Source organism: Sminthopsis crassicaudata, chromosome 4 (genome assembly GCF_048593235.1).
Source record: "Sminthopsis crassicaudata isolate SCR6 chromosome 4, ASM4859323v1, whole genome shotgun sequence".
NCBI lineage: Eukaryota > Metazoa > Chordata > Mammalia > Dasyuromorphia > Dasyuridae > Sminthopsis > Sminthopsis crassicaudata.
Window position 1 is genome coordinate 192,660,059 of NC_133620.1, and position 15,709 is coordinate 192,675,767.

At 37.5% G+C, this 15,709-nt stretch overlaps 1 protein-coding gene and 1 long non-coding RNA gene across 7 annotated transcripts in view; one reads left to right on the forward strand and one right to left on the reverse strand.

Annotated features, from left to right (window-relative positions):
* FYN (FYN proto-oncogene, Src family tyrosine kinase) overlaps nucleotides 1–15,709 on the forward strand; it is a 267,134-nt gene that overhangs the window by 213,068 nt on the left and 38,357 nt on the right. For 4 of the 6 annotated variants that reach the window (XM_074310085.1, XM_074310084.1, XM_074310086.1 and 1 more), the window contains 4 exons: nucleotides 2,970–3,134; nucleotides 6,201–6,380; nucleotides 8,163–8,239; nucleotides 8,334–8,487. In XM_074310085.1, the coding sequence (XP_074166186.1) occupies nucleotides 2,970–3,134; nucleotides 6,201–6,380; nucleotides 8,163–8,239; nucleotides 8,334–8,487 (576 nt within the window). Of the gene's footprint in view, nucleotides 1–2,969; nucleotides 3,135–3,549; nucleotides 3,706–6,200; nucleotides 6,381–8,162; nucleotides 8,240–8,333; nucleotides 8,488–11,467; nucleotides 11,998–15,709 lie in introns of those variants that run through there. The other 2 variants (XM_074310090.1, XM_074310089.1) reach the window with 2 other exon arrangements.
* Nucleotides 8,713–15,709, reverse strand: part of LOC141566060 (uncharacterized) — a 9,885-nt gene continuing 2,888 nt past the window's right edge. The window contains exons 4-6 of the long non-coding RNA XR_012489224.1: nucleotides 13,920–14,095; nucleotides 10,490–10,636; nucleotides 8,713–8,792 (exon numbers count right to left, since the gene is read on the reverse strand). This is a non-coding gene — a long non-coding RNA (uncharacterized LOC141566060). The remainder of the gene's footprint in view (nucleotides 8,793–10,489; nucleotides 10,637–13,919; nucleotides 14,096–15,709) is intronic.

A 15,709-nucleotide genomic window follows, 5' to 3' on the forward strand; every position in this document is an offset into this window, starting at 1 on the left:
TTCTGGTTGTTGAGACTCATTTTCCTCTCCTTGGTTATGGCAGAAAGTTTATTACAGATGTCATTTATATATATAAAGACATTTTATATATGTCATTCTATATGTAGACAGATAAATAGATTCACATCTTATTCCCCCACTTCTAAGTTTCAAGAAGGCCGCAAATATTTCATACCTATCCCAAGTACCTAGCATATAATATTCTCTCTGCACATAATATATCTTCGTCAAAGAGAAGCAGTAGAGCATTGAGGATATAAGGAGAGCCTTAGAGTCAGAAAAGCTCGCTTTAGGGTTAAAGATATGATTTAAACTTTCAACCCCTCAAGCCAACTCCCTTAAATTACAGATAAGTTGCTGATGTGCAGTTAGTAAAGGAAGTTTCAATACTTAGGAAATCCCTAAACTAATGAAATTTTAGGTCTGGATGCCCTCTCCACTTTTCTCTGTTCCTCTCCATAATATTTTTGCTTTAATTTTGGAAGGGATGAGAGAAATAGAGCAGAATATCTGAGTTTAAATTATACACTTGAAATGCCCCAGATGCTATGTGGATTCATAAATGTTGAAAACTATTTTATTATAACCACATATCAGTGGCATAGTAGAGTCTCTGGTGTTTTGATTCTTTGAAAACATGTTGCAGAAGGCACCTTAACGGCATCGTAAAGATGAGAAAGGAGATAGTTTTATAAAAAGCAGTAGAAAAAAATTTTATCTTTAAAAAAAAAAAAAAGAAGAAGAAGCATCTTAAGCTATACTTACTTTTCCATGGCCTCTTTTTTCTTTCCCCCCTTTTTCTCTTTTTTACATAAGCCTAACCTTACAGGTTTTTTTATGTTTTTTGTTTTGGGGTTTATTTGTTTGTTTTTCCTTGTTTACTGGTTTCCCTTTTCTGCTGACATTCACTATAAAGCCAAGCTAAAAGTCATTTCCCATCTTTGCCATCTCATTATTATTATAACCTCACTTCTGGACATTAAACTTGTCTTAATATATATTCTAAAATCACATTAGCATTTCTTTTTTTTTTTTTTTTTTTGGCTACATTGTTGGCTCATTTAATTTGAAGTCTGCAAAGATTGAAAAAAAAAATTTTTGCAACCAATTAAGGTCAAACTTTGCCTACCTTCCCCATACCCATTACATTGTGCTTGAGAAATTGATTTTTCTTGGGACACAAATATATATTTTTGCATTTATACAGCTTAGTAGATTTAGCCCAGTGTTCCAGCCTTTCATCCAATATATTGAAATCTCTCTTATAGTTTGTGCTGTCTATAAATTTGAGAATCCTGTCAATTATACCTTAATCTAAGTCATTGATTGCTAAATGCTAAAATGCTATAAACCATAGATCCTTGGAGCAGTTCTGTATGGCAGGAGTGTCAGATTCAAATAGAAATGATAGCTAAAGCCATATGTTACCTTAGAAATTCACAAATGAACATTATCTGTGTTGTGTTGTATTTTTATTAATTTTGTTAAAGGTACACTGTAATCTGGTTCCTGCATCCAGCTAGTCTGCTCTACAGCCTTCCTTTCAGGTTGGCTTTGGTAACCACTATTTTAGCCTAATATGGCACCTAAGTGGCAAAGTAGATAGAAGCCCAGCCTTCAAGTAAGAAAAATTCATCTTTTTAAGCAAATCTAGCCCCAGCTACTACTTAGCTACGTGAGCCAGAACAAGTCCCCCTGTTTGCTCAGTTCTGTAAAATGAGTTGAAGAAACAAAGGGCAAATCACTCCTGTGTCTATGAAGAGAAACTCCAAGTGGGATCACAAAGAATAAATCATAACTAAAAAAAACTGAACAATTATGTCTTTAAAAAAAAAAAAAAGCACATCTCAAAATGTCTTTTAAATCAGAGGTTGGCAAACTAAATCCTCCACTTGTTTTTTTCTTACCCTACAGGAAACCGAGAATGGTTTTTACATGTTAAAATAAAATTTTATTGTATTTTTAAAATGTAAAAAGCTACTCAGCCCACTGGGCTGGATTTGGTCCTCAGCCATAGTTTGCTGAGCTCTATTCTAAGTAATCACTGCTTTTAATCTTCTTTTTCACTGTGTTCACACTCTTAAACTTTTCTGAGTTTTCTTTCTGGCTTTTCATTCTTTCCCAGGCTAATATTTCCCTGTCTTAGGCCACTCTGTGATTTTTTTTTTTTTTTTAACAGAGGCTAGCACATAGTAAGCGCTTAATAAATGCTTCTTGTTTTGACTTACATGTGAGTCCAACCTCAAAGCAAAATAACATGCCTTAGTATTCCAAACACAATGGTGTACACTCTGCTCTCAAATTCTGTAGGGTTTTGTTTGAATACCACAAGAATGACTAGTGAATCTGACCTCCTTTCTCCATGCCCCAGGTGCAGTTTTTCATGCTACTAGCTTAGAATAATCTGCTGTTCTGTAAAACCTTAAGCTCTAATACCAGGGTTGTAATTATAAATATATTCATTCAGAATACACAGGACCCCCAGTCTTCCAAGCAGAATCCTAATAATTGAGGGAAGGGAGAGGGAAAGAGAGATGAATGGATTCATGTGAATCAAAGGTGCCATCTGCCCACTTATGTTCTCTACTAAAACATAAGGATGTGTTTTCAAGGTTCCAAGAAAGTATCTAATTAGCATCTGGGACTGAAGCTTTCCATCTTACCTAGAGAATATAAAAACTCAGATTTAAAGTAACTGGCCATCCTTTAAGGATTGAATAAAAAAATACAGGGGGGGGGAAAGCTCGCCACAGATTTTAAATTTTTTTCTGCTCTATCTCAAACAAATGTGTTTCCGTGTGTGATTTCTAATCCCCCGAGATGCTTAGGGTACCCTGCTGACGTAACAATTGTTGTGAGTAGCTGTTGTTCATTGGTGTTGGATTTATATACTTGTTGTAAATGTTTGTTTCATGTATCACGCTTTTCTTTTTCCTCTCTGGCTGTTGGCTCCGTTGCTGCTCCTTCAGAGAGAGCTGCAGGCCTTTGCTGCCGCTTAGTAGTCCCCTGTCATAAAGGAATGCCGAGGCTTACTGATCTGTCTGTCAAAACCAAAGATGTCTGGGAAATTCCACGTGAATCCCTTCAGTTGATCAAGAGACTGGGAAATGGGCAGTTTGGGGAAGTATGGATGGGTATGCTGTAACTCAGTTATTCTATTATTATCTTCCCTTTGGGGGAAATAAGGTACCAAAGATGGAAGGTGCAGGAAGAACATTTTATGACCAGCCCATAATAAAGACATTCTGATAAAAGTGGCTGTAATTTGGACGTTGAGTTTTTTTTTTCATTCCAGAAAATACAAAATTTTATTTATTCTTTTGTGAATTTTCATTTTGGGAAAATGGCTTCGTCCTTATTGTAATGGTGAGCCTTCATCAATAAATGAAGGAAAGAAACAATTTTGAAATCTGGCATAATGTCACTGCCCTCAGTTTCTGACTGAGAACGCACTGAAGGGCGAGTCACCTTCCATCTTTCCCATTGCATTGCATGCATAATTTTGGATTGTAAGAATTTTGTTTTCTTTATTAATTCCCTTTCCTATAGAGAAAGCTGATGGTTTGTGTTTTAACTTAACTGTGGTTGCCTCGAGTTGTACTCCACAAACCGTTGGATTGGCTAAAGATGCATGGGAAGTTGCACGGGATTCATTGTTACTGGAGAAGAAGCTTGGTCAGGGGTGTTTCGCTGAAGTGTGGTTTGGTAAGGCAGAGAGTGTGTTTTCCTTTGGATGCCCCTTAAGAGCCACTTGAGAGAAAGACTTTGAACAGAAACAAATCAACACCTTCATACTCATCCACCTTGACTAGGATGCCCTGAAGGATGGAACAAATGGACCCACTGAAGCATAATTTGCAGAATGTGGCTGTCTTCTAGTTGTGGTTCTGGGTTGTGGTGCTGCAAGCTCATCCTCCTGTGATGATTGCATTGTAGAAACTACTGGCCAGGAAAACAACATAGAATTAAAGTCTTCTTTTCTCCTAAGAGATGAGAACATAAGATGCTCTGGAGAAAAGACTTCCATTTTTCATTCACTTAATTCTCAGCAACAGGACACAATTTAAGGGGTCTTTCCCTACAGATTGTGGCAGGTTTGTACTTCACTAGTTGAGTTGACAGTAGATTCATCATCATCATCCCAGCACTTAATAAAGTGCTTGGCACACAGTAAGCACTTTAATAAATGTAAATAATCAATAAACACAATAAGTGTTTATTAAGTGATTGATCACATTATAAGACATGCATAGAGCACTTTGAAGTTTATTTATTCTGTGCATATATTATCATCTAATAGCCTCACAAAAGTCCTGTGAGGTAAGAGCTAGACATATGATTATGTCCATTTGACAAATAAGGAAATCAAGGTTCAGAGAAAGTGATTTATACAGTCACAAGACTGAATTTCAACCCAGCCCTCTCCAAGTCCAGCAGTTAATCTATTAATACCACACTTCCTCTCACGCATTAAACTGCATTGATCTAGGCGTGGTCTTGTTCAGTCAGAGGCAGAGGCTAGACCACAGTACTCTAAAGATCTTAATTAGCACTTTAATTATGAAGTATTTAAAAATCTTATTTATGAGGCCTGGGGCCCAAAGATTTTAATAGAATCATTCACACATGCAAAAAGAATTAGGCCTCCATAGGAAAAATGGATTTTTAAACTTTTAAATTAGTACATTTAAAATTTCCATACACACCATTAAGAGTTCATTTCCTATTGCCATTCTATGAGCAGCTTTGTCTCAGGGGATTTCAGAACCATTATAGAATGCTTCTGTAATTAACTCAATTACTGCTAGAGTTTCTTAGAGAAAGGGAAAATCTAGCCTACTGAAAATTATTGGCTATTATCTGCTACATACTAGAATGCTGCATAAACTTTCAAATTTATCATTTTATTTGTAAGGAACAAATTTTGCCATGTAATCACTTTCTACTTCTCAGCATACAACCTAGCATTTTGTATTTTATAATAGTAAGAGCCAGACTTCCACCTAGTTAATAGAGCTGCCCCCAATAAAATGTTGTTGTTGTTGTTTTTTTAATCTCAAATTAATGTTGTCAAAACTATAAGTATTTACAGTTTCACTTAAATCAGTCTTTCTTTTCTAATCAGAAATCAGCAGCTGTTTAATTACCCAGGGGGGAAAAATGTCCCTTTTGTATAGTAGCAATTAAAAATCATAAACCTTAGAATTGACTCACAAAGCTAAAAAGAACCTTAGAGATCTAATCCAGCCTTCCTCCCCTCATTTTATAGGGGAGAGGATTGATTTAAAAAAAAAAAAAAAAAACTATCAGTGTCCTTACTTGAATATCAGGAACATTTACTAATTTTTTATTTCAAATTTAAATATTAATTTTTGTTCCCTCCAGCTTTTTTAATTTTTCTAGTCTCAATTAATAAAATTCATTTTCTTATTCTGGTTGCCTTTCATGAAATCTGGGGATTGTTTCCCTATACAATGTTGAATGACAATGGCAAGTAGACTCTAGATTATTTTGGGACTTTTGTTTTTGTTCTTTATCAGTGCTTTATTGCATGGATGATCCAACAGCAAAAAGGACCCAATCACAGAGCTACCTACCAAAGCCTGAATTGAGACCCCTAGAAACCAAAAGTCGTTTCTCAGTCAAATTCATACATAGTGAAGCACTTGAGTTCTTTCTAAAAAAGGAAAAAAAAAATAGATATCACACAGTAGACTTTGCTTTAACGCAGAAGGAGGGTTAGTACCCCTATTATCACTAAGATGGTTAATGGATAGATGACATCAGCTTCTGTACTTCCATCATTTTTGATGGTCATTATGTATGTAAAGGCTAAGGTTTTCAGCTTGATTCCTCTTTCATATAAATGAAACAGAAAAAGGAAAATAGCACTTAGCCATGTGGGCCTACCAGAACCAAATTAATGAGGAAAGTGGTGAAAGAATTGCATATTCAGTCATAATCTTTAAATAGAAACTAGTGTCCTTTTTTTTTTTTCTCTTGAAAACATTTACAGAATCCTTGTAAATGTTTTTGTTTCCCCAGGGAGTTTTATAGGGTCTGTTTGTAGGGAAGAAGGGCGCTGTGGAAGGGGAAAGCTGATAGTTGATTGTTTTTAAGCAAATAGTTAATAATTTTGAAAATCATTTTTCCCACCAGAGGATCTCTAATTTTGGCTCTCTATTGTGGGATATCTGTAGGTACCTGGAATGGAAATACAAAAGTGGCCATCAAGACTCTTAAGCCTGGCACAATGTCTCCAGAATCCTTCCTTGAGGAAGCCCAGATCATGAAGAAACTGAAGCATGATAAACTGGTCCAACTTTATGCTGTGGTGTCTGAAGAGCCAATCTACATTGTCACGGAGTACATGAATAAAGGTTGAGTAATGGTTCTCCCTCTTCTCTCTCCATTGGGAAATAGGTGATTGGTTGAGTGAGAAAAATGGAGCTGTCTGCCTGCTTGCCTCCAAATCTAGGATCCTCATTAGGAAAGCACCAGTTGTGTGTACATTAGTGAAAAGTATTTTTAAAACAGCTCAGACTGTTGGTATTGGTTCCTTACGTCCTTCCACATTCTAATGTATTCTGCCTATAAGTCCTGGAACTCAGAATTTTCCAAATATTTCCAGAACCCTATTATTTAGATTACTCGACCTGCTGGGTTATGCTATTCAACCATTAATTTGGATATAGCTGTTTATGTTTGATTTCCTTCTTTTTTGTGGTCCTATAAGTACAACAGGAAAAAAAAAAGAGAGAAATTTACACAACACCTTTGTTGTATATTTAAAATAGCAAGTTGTATATAGTAGATTTGCAGTTTCAAGTTTGGTTGTCTTATATTATGTTACTGAAATGCTTGTTTTATTCCATAAATTAGTTTTTTTAATAAAGAAACTGTAGTAGAAGACAAATGAGATGTGGCCTTTACTGTTTCCCCCTCATGTTTCTTCTTGCTACCTTCTTAAATATACGGATAAATGCAGGCCATAGTGTAAAGGGCAGTCTTTATTTCGCTCTTTCTTTTTCTTTTCTTAATTAAAGCAGTATTCCTGGGGGTGAGGCCAAGGATTACTTTGTTTTGGAAAAATAAATGAACCAAATAAGAAACAAAAGGTCTTAAAAGGAAAGACATTCTACATCAGAAGATACTTACTGTAGTTCTGTCTCCCCCTCCCACCCCAAGTGCTTTCTTTCAAAAAAGATTTGATTTATTTTTTCCTGGCAGATCTTCTGTCCCTTTTCTGCAGGGTTTATTTCATAAATAACTTGTATTCCATGATTAAAGCTTAAAAAATAAAAGATGACCATTGTAGGCATGTGGCCTCTGCAAGTGATTATTTCAGTTTTTGGAATTATCCCTGACCCTTTTTAGGCCCATTTATAATAGTTCTTCTGAAGCTTTAGCTGTTTTGCTTTTTGCTTTCTGATTTAAGGTTCAGATGATTATGACCTAATTAAGAGGGAATGCCCACTCCACCCTATATAAATCAGAATAATTCTCTTGACTTAAATTTGTAAATAATCTAAGTTATAATTTCCCCCATCACTCTTCTGTTTGGCTGTCTTCAGAGGGCACAAACTGAGTCATGAAGTTTGTCCCATGCTCCTATGAACGATACTAATAATGATAAAAAACAGCAACAGTACAGATCAAGAAAACCTGAGCTTGGTTGAATGTGTGACCTTAGCCAGGTCTCTTATATTTCTGTGCTCCAGGTAAATCACTAAGATTATAAATTGCAGATGAGGGGCTGGTTTTCATGGTTTCCTATACCAATGAAATCATAGATCTAATACAAGTATAATAACCAACAATCCTATGGCACTTGGAGGTTTCTAGGGACATAGTCCTTCCCCAAAAACCTATGTGCAAGATCTGAGGCAGGATTTAAAGCAAGGCCTCCTGCCTCTTGGGCCAGATTATAATATATAATTACTCTTTGAATAAGCTTAGTTGAGCTTTAGCTATGGTTTATTGAACTTTGGATTCACCATCATTTTGTCCAAAGGGATAAAACTATCTGCAAGCTTTTCTTGCTCAGGACTTTGTTTGAAATGAATGCATTGTTCTCACCCCATCTGAAAAGAATCTTTCTAGCTCTGCTTCAGTGTTTGCCTTTTATAGTAAATGGATGCAATGGCCCTTTTCATTCATAGGGAGTTTGCTGGATTTCCTAAAAGATGGAGAAGGGAGAGCTCTGAAATTGCCTAACCTGGTGGACATGGCTGCACAGGTATGTGTGACTGAACACAGGCATCTCGCAAAGAACACACTCATAACAGAGAAACAAGGGCTGGTCTTAAGCACTCTCTATTGTGCTTTCTCAGGTTGCTGCAGGTATGGCTTACATTGAGCGAATGAATTACATTCATAGAGATCTGCGATCAGCAAACATTCTGGTCGGGAATGGGCTCATATGCAAGATAGCTGATTTTGGATTAGCCAGATTGATTGAAGACAACGAATATACAGCAAGACAAGGTGAGTGCTAATTATTAATTAGGGTTTCTTTTTAAGCAGCAACTTTCTAACCTATAACTGTATCAAGACATTTTATTCAACTACCCCAATTTTTTTTCATTTATCTTTTGCTTCTCCTATTATCCCTATTTCCCTATAGGCAACTAAATAGCACAGTGGATTGAGCCCTGAGGCTCAGAGTCAGGAAGATATGAATTAAAATTCAGCCTCAGACACTCATAAACTGGCCAAGTCATTTAATCTGTTTGCCTCAGTCTCTTCATCTGTAAAATGAGGGTAATAATGGCACCTATCTGCCAGGGTACCTGTATGGGACAATTGAGAGAATGATTATAAAGTGGCACAGTGCCTAACATACAGTAAGCATCATATAAATGTTAGCTATTTTATTGTTATTAATTATTATTATTGTTGTCCCCATTTCACCTTCCTAAATAAACCATTAACAAAGTTTAAATATAGAATTCGTTTGCTGAACTGATCCTTTACGTCCCCACCCCCTGTAGTCTCATCTACTCCCCCCATATGTATTCTACATTCAACCTAGACAGGAAGAGAAATTGCTTGCTGGTGGGTGGTCAACCAGCTGGCTGACCCTTTGGCTGATTTTTGAAATCACATGTTGCTTTTCCTTTGAGCACTTGGGTCTTTGGAGTGAAAAGGATTATAGAAGGCCATGAGATTCTCATCATGGACCCAGAGAAATGCCATTCATTCTCTCTCATCCTTTTCTCCCCTTTCTCAAGTGAAATTTATGGAAAAAACTTCCACTACACATAGATCCCACACTGGTATCTTAAATACTTAATAACTCCAATGTATAAACCAATAGGTGTTCTAATTAAGGAGATACCATAGAGACAAGTCTTGGGGGCTGTGCCAGCAACATTTTTTTTCTAGTTTGTCAATTAATTTTCTATTAAACAACTTCATTACCATATGCAGTTTGGGGTAACAGATGGCCTCTTCTTAGGGAATTTAAGGTTTGTGTTTTGGGGGAGGGGATGATTTCCTTCTTTTTAAATGAGGTCCTATTCCAATTCCAGGCAAGATTGAACACTGGGTGGGCTATGCTAAAAGAAAATATCTACATGGAATTTCATATAGATCTTTTTCTTTTGTTATTAGTATTTAATTTCACTCCCCATCCCTTTCTATAATATGGGAACAAGGACAGAAATGGCCTTAGCAGTCCGCTGCTATGAGGATAAATATCAAGCTAATATCCTGACTAGTACAGATGCTACCCAAAACACTAAAATACACGTAAGTCGCTGTTTGTATTTTCCCAACACGTGGAAGCTCTCATTCTTTAGCCAAGTATGCACAGCCCAGTGCGAGGCCAGATGGTGCGTTTTGGTCTCTAAGCATAGCAGACAGGCAACCTCGATTAGGGTTGGCAGCCTAGGGAGAAATGGGAATGTGAACTTGAGGCGATGGGAGCCAGGCAGGACGACAGGGAGCAGTGGAGCAGGAAATACCAGCAGGATTAAAACCCAGAGGCTAAGGTTTCAAATCATGATGGCCCCAAGTCAGGGAAAAGTTACCAAGCATAAATATTTGATTTGTGAAAAAGATAGAAGTGGCCGGTCTTCTTGGTCCCATGAAAGAGACCATCTATCTTTGTGTTGAGTCCCCAATACTCAAGAGGAGCTAGAGTGATATATTTAAAACTTGCTTCCTGGATGGTGTTGGGGAAGAGGACAGACACTATTCTTGCACCTTCCTCCCCCCACTACCTCTTTTTTTTTTTTTTTTTAAGTAGCTCTTTTCACCCATCATACCATATTAATATACTACAGTTAAATGGATTCATTCTAAAAGTAGTCATATACTTTCAAACCCTCCATGAACAAGTAGATTCTAGGGTCAGTTGTCATCAAAGAAAGGGGTATGTCCGCTATGTAGTTAATGAGTTTGAATATTATTCTTGTGTAGTTGTTCATTGGCTCCTAACAATAATATTAAGCCGATATTTAAACATCACAGAGTATTTACATACCTGATCACATTTTTGTGGTATAACAAAACAGTGGAGTACAACGGGAAAGGAATTGGATTTGGAGTTAGAGGACCTTCGTTCAAATTCAGAGTTTGCCACTGATCCAAGGACAAATCTCGTTGCTCCTCTGGACCTCAGTCCCCTCAACTGTAAAAAGAGGGGATTGCACACTCTGAATTGATGATCCTGTGATTGACCCACTAATAACCCTGTATTAGATAATACAATCCTTTTACTTCTGTTTTCCATATAAGAAAATGGAAGCTTACAGAGGGAAAAATCACCTGCCCCTAGCTAGGAACTCTCATGGCTAAGAAGCAAGTTGATATTTAAATCCAGTTCTTCTGATGACGTAGCTATAGCAAATTCAATTAAGTTTAATTCAGTAAACATTTATTAAGTGCCTTCTATATGCCAGGAAAATGGCAAAGCCTACTACATCGTCATAGCTCTACTTAAGGATTTCTAGTTCATTCACAACATTGATTCACCAGCCCCCCTCTCGCCCCCATAAGCCCCCATTATTCCTACACAGGCCATCTATTACCACACTCTCCATGAATCTCAGATCATCAGCAGAAGCAACTAGAGGTGCTCAAGATTGGATGCAGAGGCAGATTTTTCATTTGGTCTACTTGTAGGATCATAGATTTAAAGATGGAAAGAGCCTCAGATGGGATCTAATCTGCCCTCTTCATTTTCTGGAGGAAGAAACTGAGGCTGAGAGAAATTACATGACATTTCCAGTCCTCCTTTGCCAGGTTCACAGAATTTTAGAGCTGAAGGACATTTAGAGGTCCAATACCTTCATCTGGCAGGTAGAAAAAAAACAAGGTCCACAAGGAAAAATCCTTTGTCCAAAAAAAGTCTTTTGCCCAAAGTTCCCCTGGTAGAAAATGGGAAAACCAGGATTCATACGCAGATTATGAGACCCCTTCCTCTACAACACTTGGCCTGAAGCTTCTAAATCTTTTACAGTGTTTTCAAGCGTACACCAAACAATAGGAATTGAGAAGAAATGGACTATTTAAAAGATGAAATTGAAAAAAAAAAGCAGAATGTCTTTCAGGAGCAGGGAAAGGAGAATGGGAGCCTGAGGAAAATTAAAGAAACAACTGCAAATGTACCAGAACATTGGGAAGAGAAGAAACATAATGTTTAGACATCACAGGAAAGGCAATATGTGAAATTGATGGGGGGTGGGGGAATGGGAAAAATGTGGTTAATTTGGTGAGAAAAGGTCTGGATAAAGAGCAGTAAAGGAAATGGGGCTGGAACTGCCTCTGAAATGAAAAGACCTGCATTCAAATCCTGATTGTTGTTCATCACCTGTATGACCTTTGATAAATCCCTTAACCACCAAGGGCTTCTGTAAAATGAGGTCACTTCTTTCACTATCTGTGATTCTAAATATTTCTTATGGAGAAATCTGCCAGTCTTTCCTTCAAGCAAAGAAACAACAAATGAATTTGAAAAACCAGTTTAATAAAATGTAAGAATTCAGGAAAGAGCAATTAGTGAGCTTTTTTTCTTTAAAAAGAAGGAAAACAAAACAAAAATCAATTGTTTCACTTTATTTTATTGATTTAAAAAATAAATAAAAAAAGAAGCACCTCTTAATATTCATCACTGGGGAAGAGACCCTCATTTTTGAGGAGACTCAGGCAACCTCGAATGAAGCCAGCCATTTATAAAATTTGTCACACAGATTTGTCTTGAAGTGATATTTTCAAACAGCAGTGCCTGGATATGCATTCCACTCATGCATGCTGTAGGCAGCATGCACAGTGCATACTTATGTGTCTGTAAGGGATTAATCAGCTACACTTGACAGCTGGTCCACGTGCCTAATAATATGTGCAAGTTGAGTTTTATGTTACACACAGACCCAATCCATGCTGTGACTTCAATCATGTAAGCTGTTTGCCGTACACAGCAATGCATACCAGTTAGAGATATTCTAGAAGTAGGACTGGCAACTATTTTTCATCTCACTTATGAGTCTCCTTTCTTAGGGTAAAACTGTCTTCCCAACAATGGGCCAATGGCCCAGCTGTGATGTCCATCCTAGAGCCCACCACACACACAGCTGGGTCTCTGACTAGTGACCAGAGAGGCAAGCCTGGGGAGGCAGTTAACGTTGGGCACGGGGCAAATTTGTCTCCATCTGCTTATGGGATCATAGATTTAAAGCTCATCTAGCTGCCCCATTTTACCCATGGGGAAACTGAAATGCCCAAGATCGCACAGGTAGCAGGCAAAAGTAGGATCTGAACTTAAGCCCGCTGACTCCAGAGCCAATATCAGCTGTTGCTTCTTTTTATTTACTATGGTTTTTTTACTATTCCAGATTATTTACCATTCTGGATTATTTACATGTTTTTTCCTCCTCCATTGGTCTAGGTGGATAGAACTTTGGGCCTGCAGTCAAGAAAGTCTGGTTTCAAATCTGGCTGGCCTCAGAAACTTACTGTGTGACCCTGGGCAAGTTATTTAATTCTATTTACCTCAGTTTCCTCATCTATAAAATGAGCTGGAAAAGGAAATGGCAAACTGCTTGCCAAGAAAATCATAAAAGGGGTCACAAAGAATTGGGTATGCTTAAACCAATTGAATAGTAATAATCTTGCCATATAGTGAGCCATTTTTATGGTTACTTTTCTTTAGAATGACTTCCTTAATACCACTTTTGTTTCTACAATTCTTGTCTGATAGAATGTTTGCTAAGCACTTACTTAGGTGTGGTCCATGTTGCCCAAAAAATGGTGTTACAAAAAAGGTATAAAAGGCCTTATTACCATACAACTATCTATAGGTTTTCCATATCTCCTTTACTAAACTTTAAGCTCATCAGGGTTAGAGACCTACAGCCCTCGTCCAGAACTTTGTACATAGTAGGTCTAGTCAACATAATTGATGAACAAAAACATTTGTTGAATAAGAAAACAAAGGCCTGTAACTGATAATACTTGCTGATCAATTAAATCTGGAAGATGAGGGAAGAGTGTAGAAGATGCTTAGGATTTGAGCCTCAAGGAAGAATCCAAGCCAAGTTGGAAAGGCATGAGCTTGCTTTTCAATTTTTGCATCTGAAATAGTGTGACTTCCCAACTAGAGAAGTTCGGTGTCTCCACCCCACATTATCCCCTAGCACTATTGCTACTTACATTGTAAGCACTCTCTGAACCTCTCTCGGTCTCTCCTCGGCTCTCCTCTCTCCCTCCCACCCCCACCACGTGTTCCTGTTCTTTTTACAAGCTGCCCATCCCCACCCCATATCGTGTCTTCCTTGATTTGAGGCCGTCAATCATACTCTAATCATTGTCAGACTTCTGTAGTTCACCTCAGTTACCACAGTCATGGCTAGAAAAATTACTAATACAGTTCAACTCCAGAAACTGTTCCAGCTGATTCTCCTCTTAATCCTTACCTCCCATTTCTAGCTGGGTGCTCTGTCAAGTTTTATAAATACTTGTGAGCCGAGCAAGGTAGCACGCACTGCTGTTGGGGGAAGGCAGTTCATTCTTTGAGCTCCAGAGTTTTCAGCTGCAGTGAGTTAGGATAGTTGTTTGTCTACACTGTCAGGAACAAATATGGCGAGGGCCCCTAGGAGTTGGAGAAAGAAAGATGCCATCAGGGTCAATCTATCAGGTCATAACTCTTGTGTCTGTCAATAGAAGAATCAAGATCATGAGTGGCCATTGGATGAGATAGAGACCCAATCCTATCATCATCACCAATACTATAATTATTTGTTGATTCATTCTTATTTTCTGAGATTTGTAGCCTGTTTAATAATTCGGGCCTTTAAGATTCATGCAAAGAAATGACTAAAAGCTTCTCACTAGGCAAGTAATTGGCACATAGACTGACTGATTTTTAAAGCTACCATTTTTACTCATTTAGTCCTTCTTTACTCATAAAAAATATTGGATATTCTTATACATATCCTTAGTTAATCCTTGATGAATAAAGAATTCTAAAACATTCTGTTTCATTGATAGGATGGGCATTTTAAAAAATTTTAAAGAAGAGATTGCAAGTTTTGATATGATTTTCCATTTTATCAAAATAAGTGATATGATGAAAAGAATACTAGATTCAAGTCCAGTTTCTGATGCATATTAATTTTATGACATTATGTGTTCAAGGGCTATTTTATTGCTGAAAACAAGCAATCCCAATCCCTTCCCCCTACATACACCCATATTCCTGTCTAACAATTTTTTTTTTCCCAATTCATATTTTCTTTTTCTGCTGCTATAGTTTAGTTTGTCAATGAAACTTCTATCACTCTCACGGATGTAACCTAATGCCAGATTTTGGACTGTACTTTGGAAAAAGATCCTAAGATCTTTTTAAAGTTGGAAAGGACCTCAAGGTCCTTCATTTTACAGATGGGGAAACTGAGGCTCAAATTAAAGTGACTTCCTCAAGGAACATTAAAAGTTGGAAGGAAGTGACTAGTATAAGGAAAGGTAGCCAAGGAAAATATATGAGGATTCAGAACTCTCCCTGGTGCCCAGTATGATGTACACCTACGATTCCTGTTTCTTAGGCATCTAAAGCTGGTGGATCTCTTTAGTTTGGGAACTGCAGTAAGGCTGAAGTTAATCAGGTATCCATGCTAATCCAGGTATCCAGCACCAGGAGGGTGAGCTCCCTCTTACAGGGGGGGCACCAACCTGCCTAGAGAGAGCCAAACCAGCCCTGTTGGAAATGAAAGAGGTCAAAGCTTCCATGAGCATTAGCAATGAAGTCTGGCAGAAAACTGACACACTTCTACCCTAGGTGGGATAATGAGAGCCGATCTCAAAAAAAAAAAAAAAAAAAAAAAACAAAAAAAAAAACAGAAAATCCTCCCTGAAGTTGCTCTGTCACCATCATTATTATCATAATTAACATTTATATAATTCTTATTATGTACCAAACACTGTGTTAACACTTTACAATTATTCTCTCATTTGATCCTTAAAACAACCCTAGGAGGTAGGTGCTATTATATGAGGAAACTGAGGCAAACAGATTAAGCAACTTGTCTGAGGTCACATAGTAAATGTATCAGACTAAATTGGAACTCAGGGTTCTCAGGTCCTGCTTTCTATGTACTACACCTTCTTGCTGCCCTTTTCCTTGTAAGTTATTTGATCTTGCTAAAATTCCAGGAGAGTAAGGACTGCCCAAAGAGGATGGTTTATTTTTTTAAATGGGGAAGATACA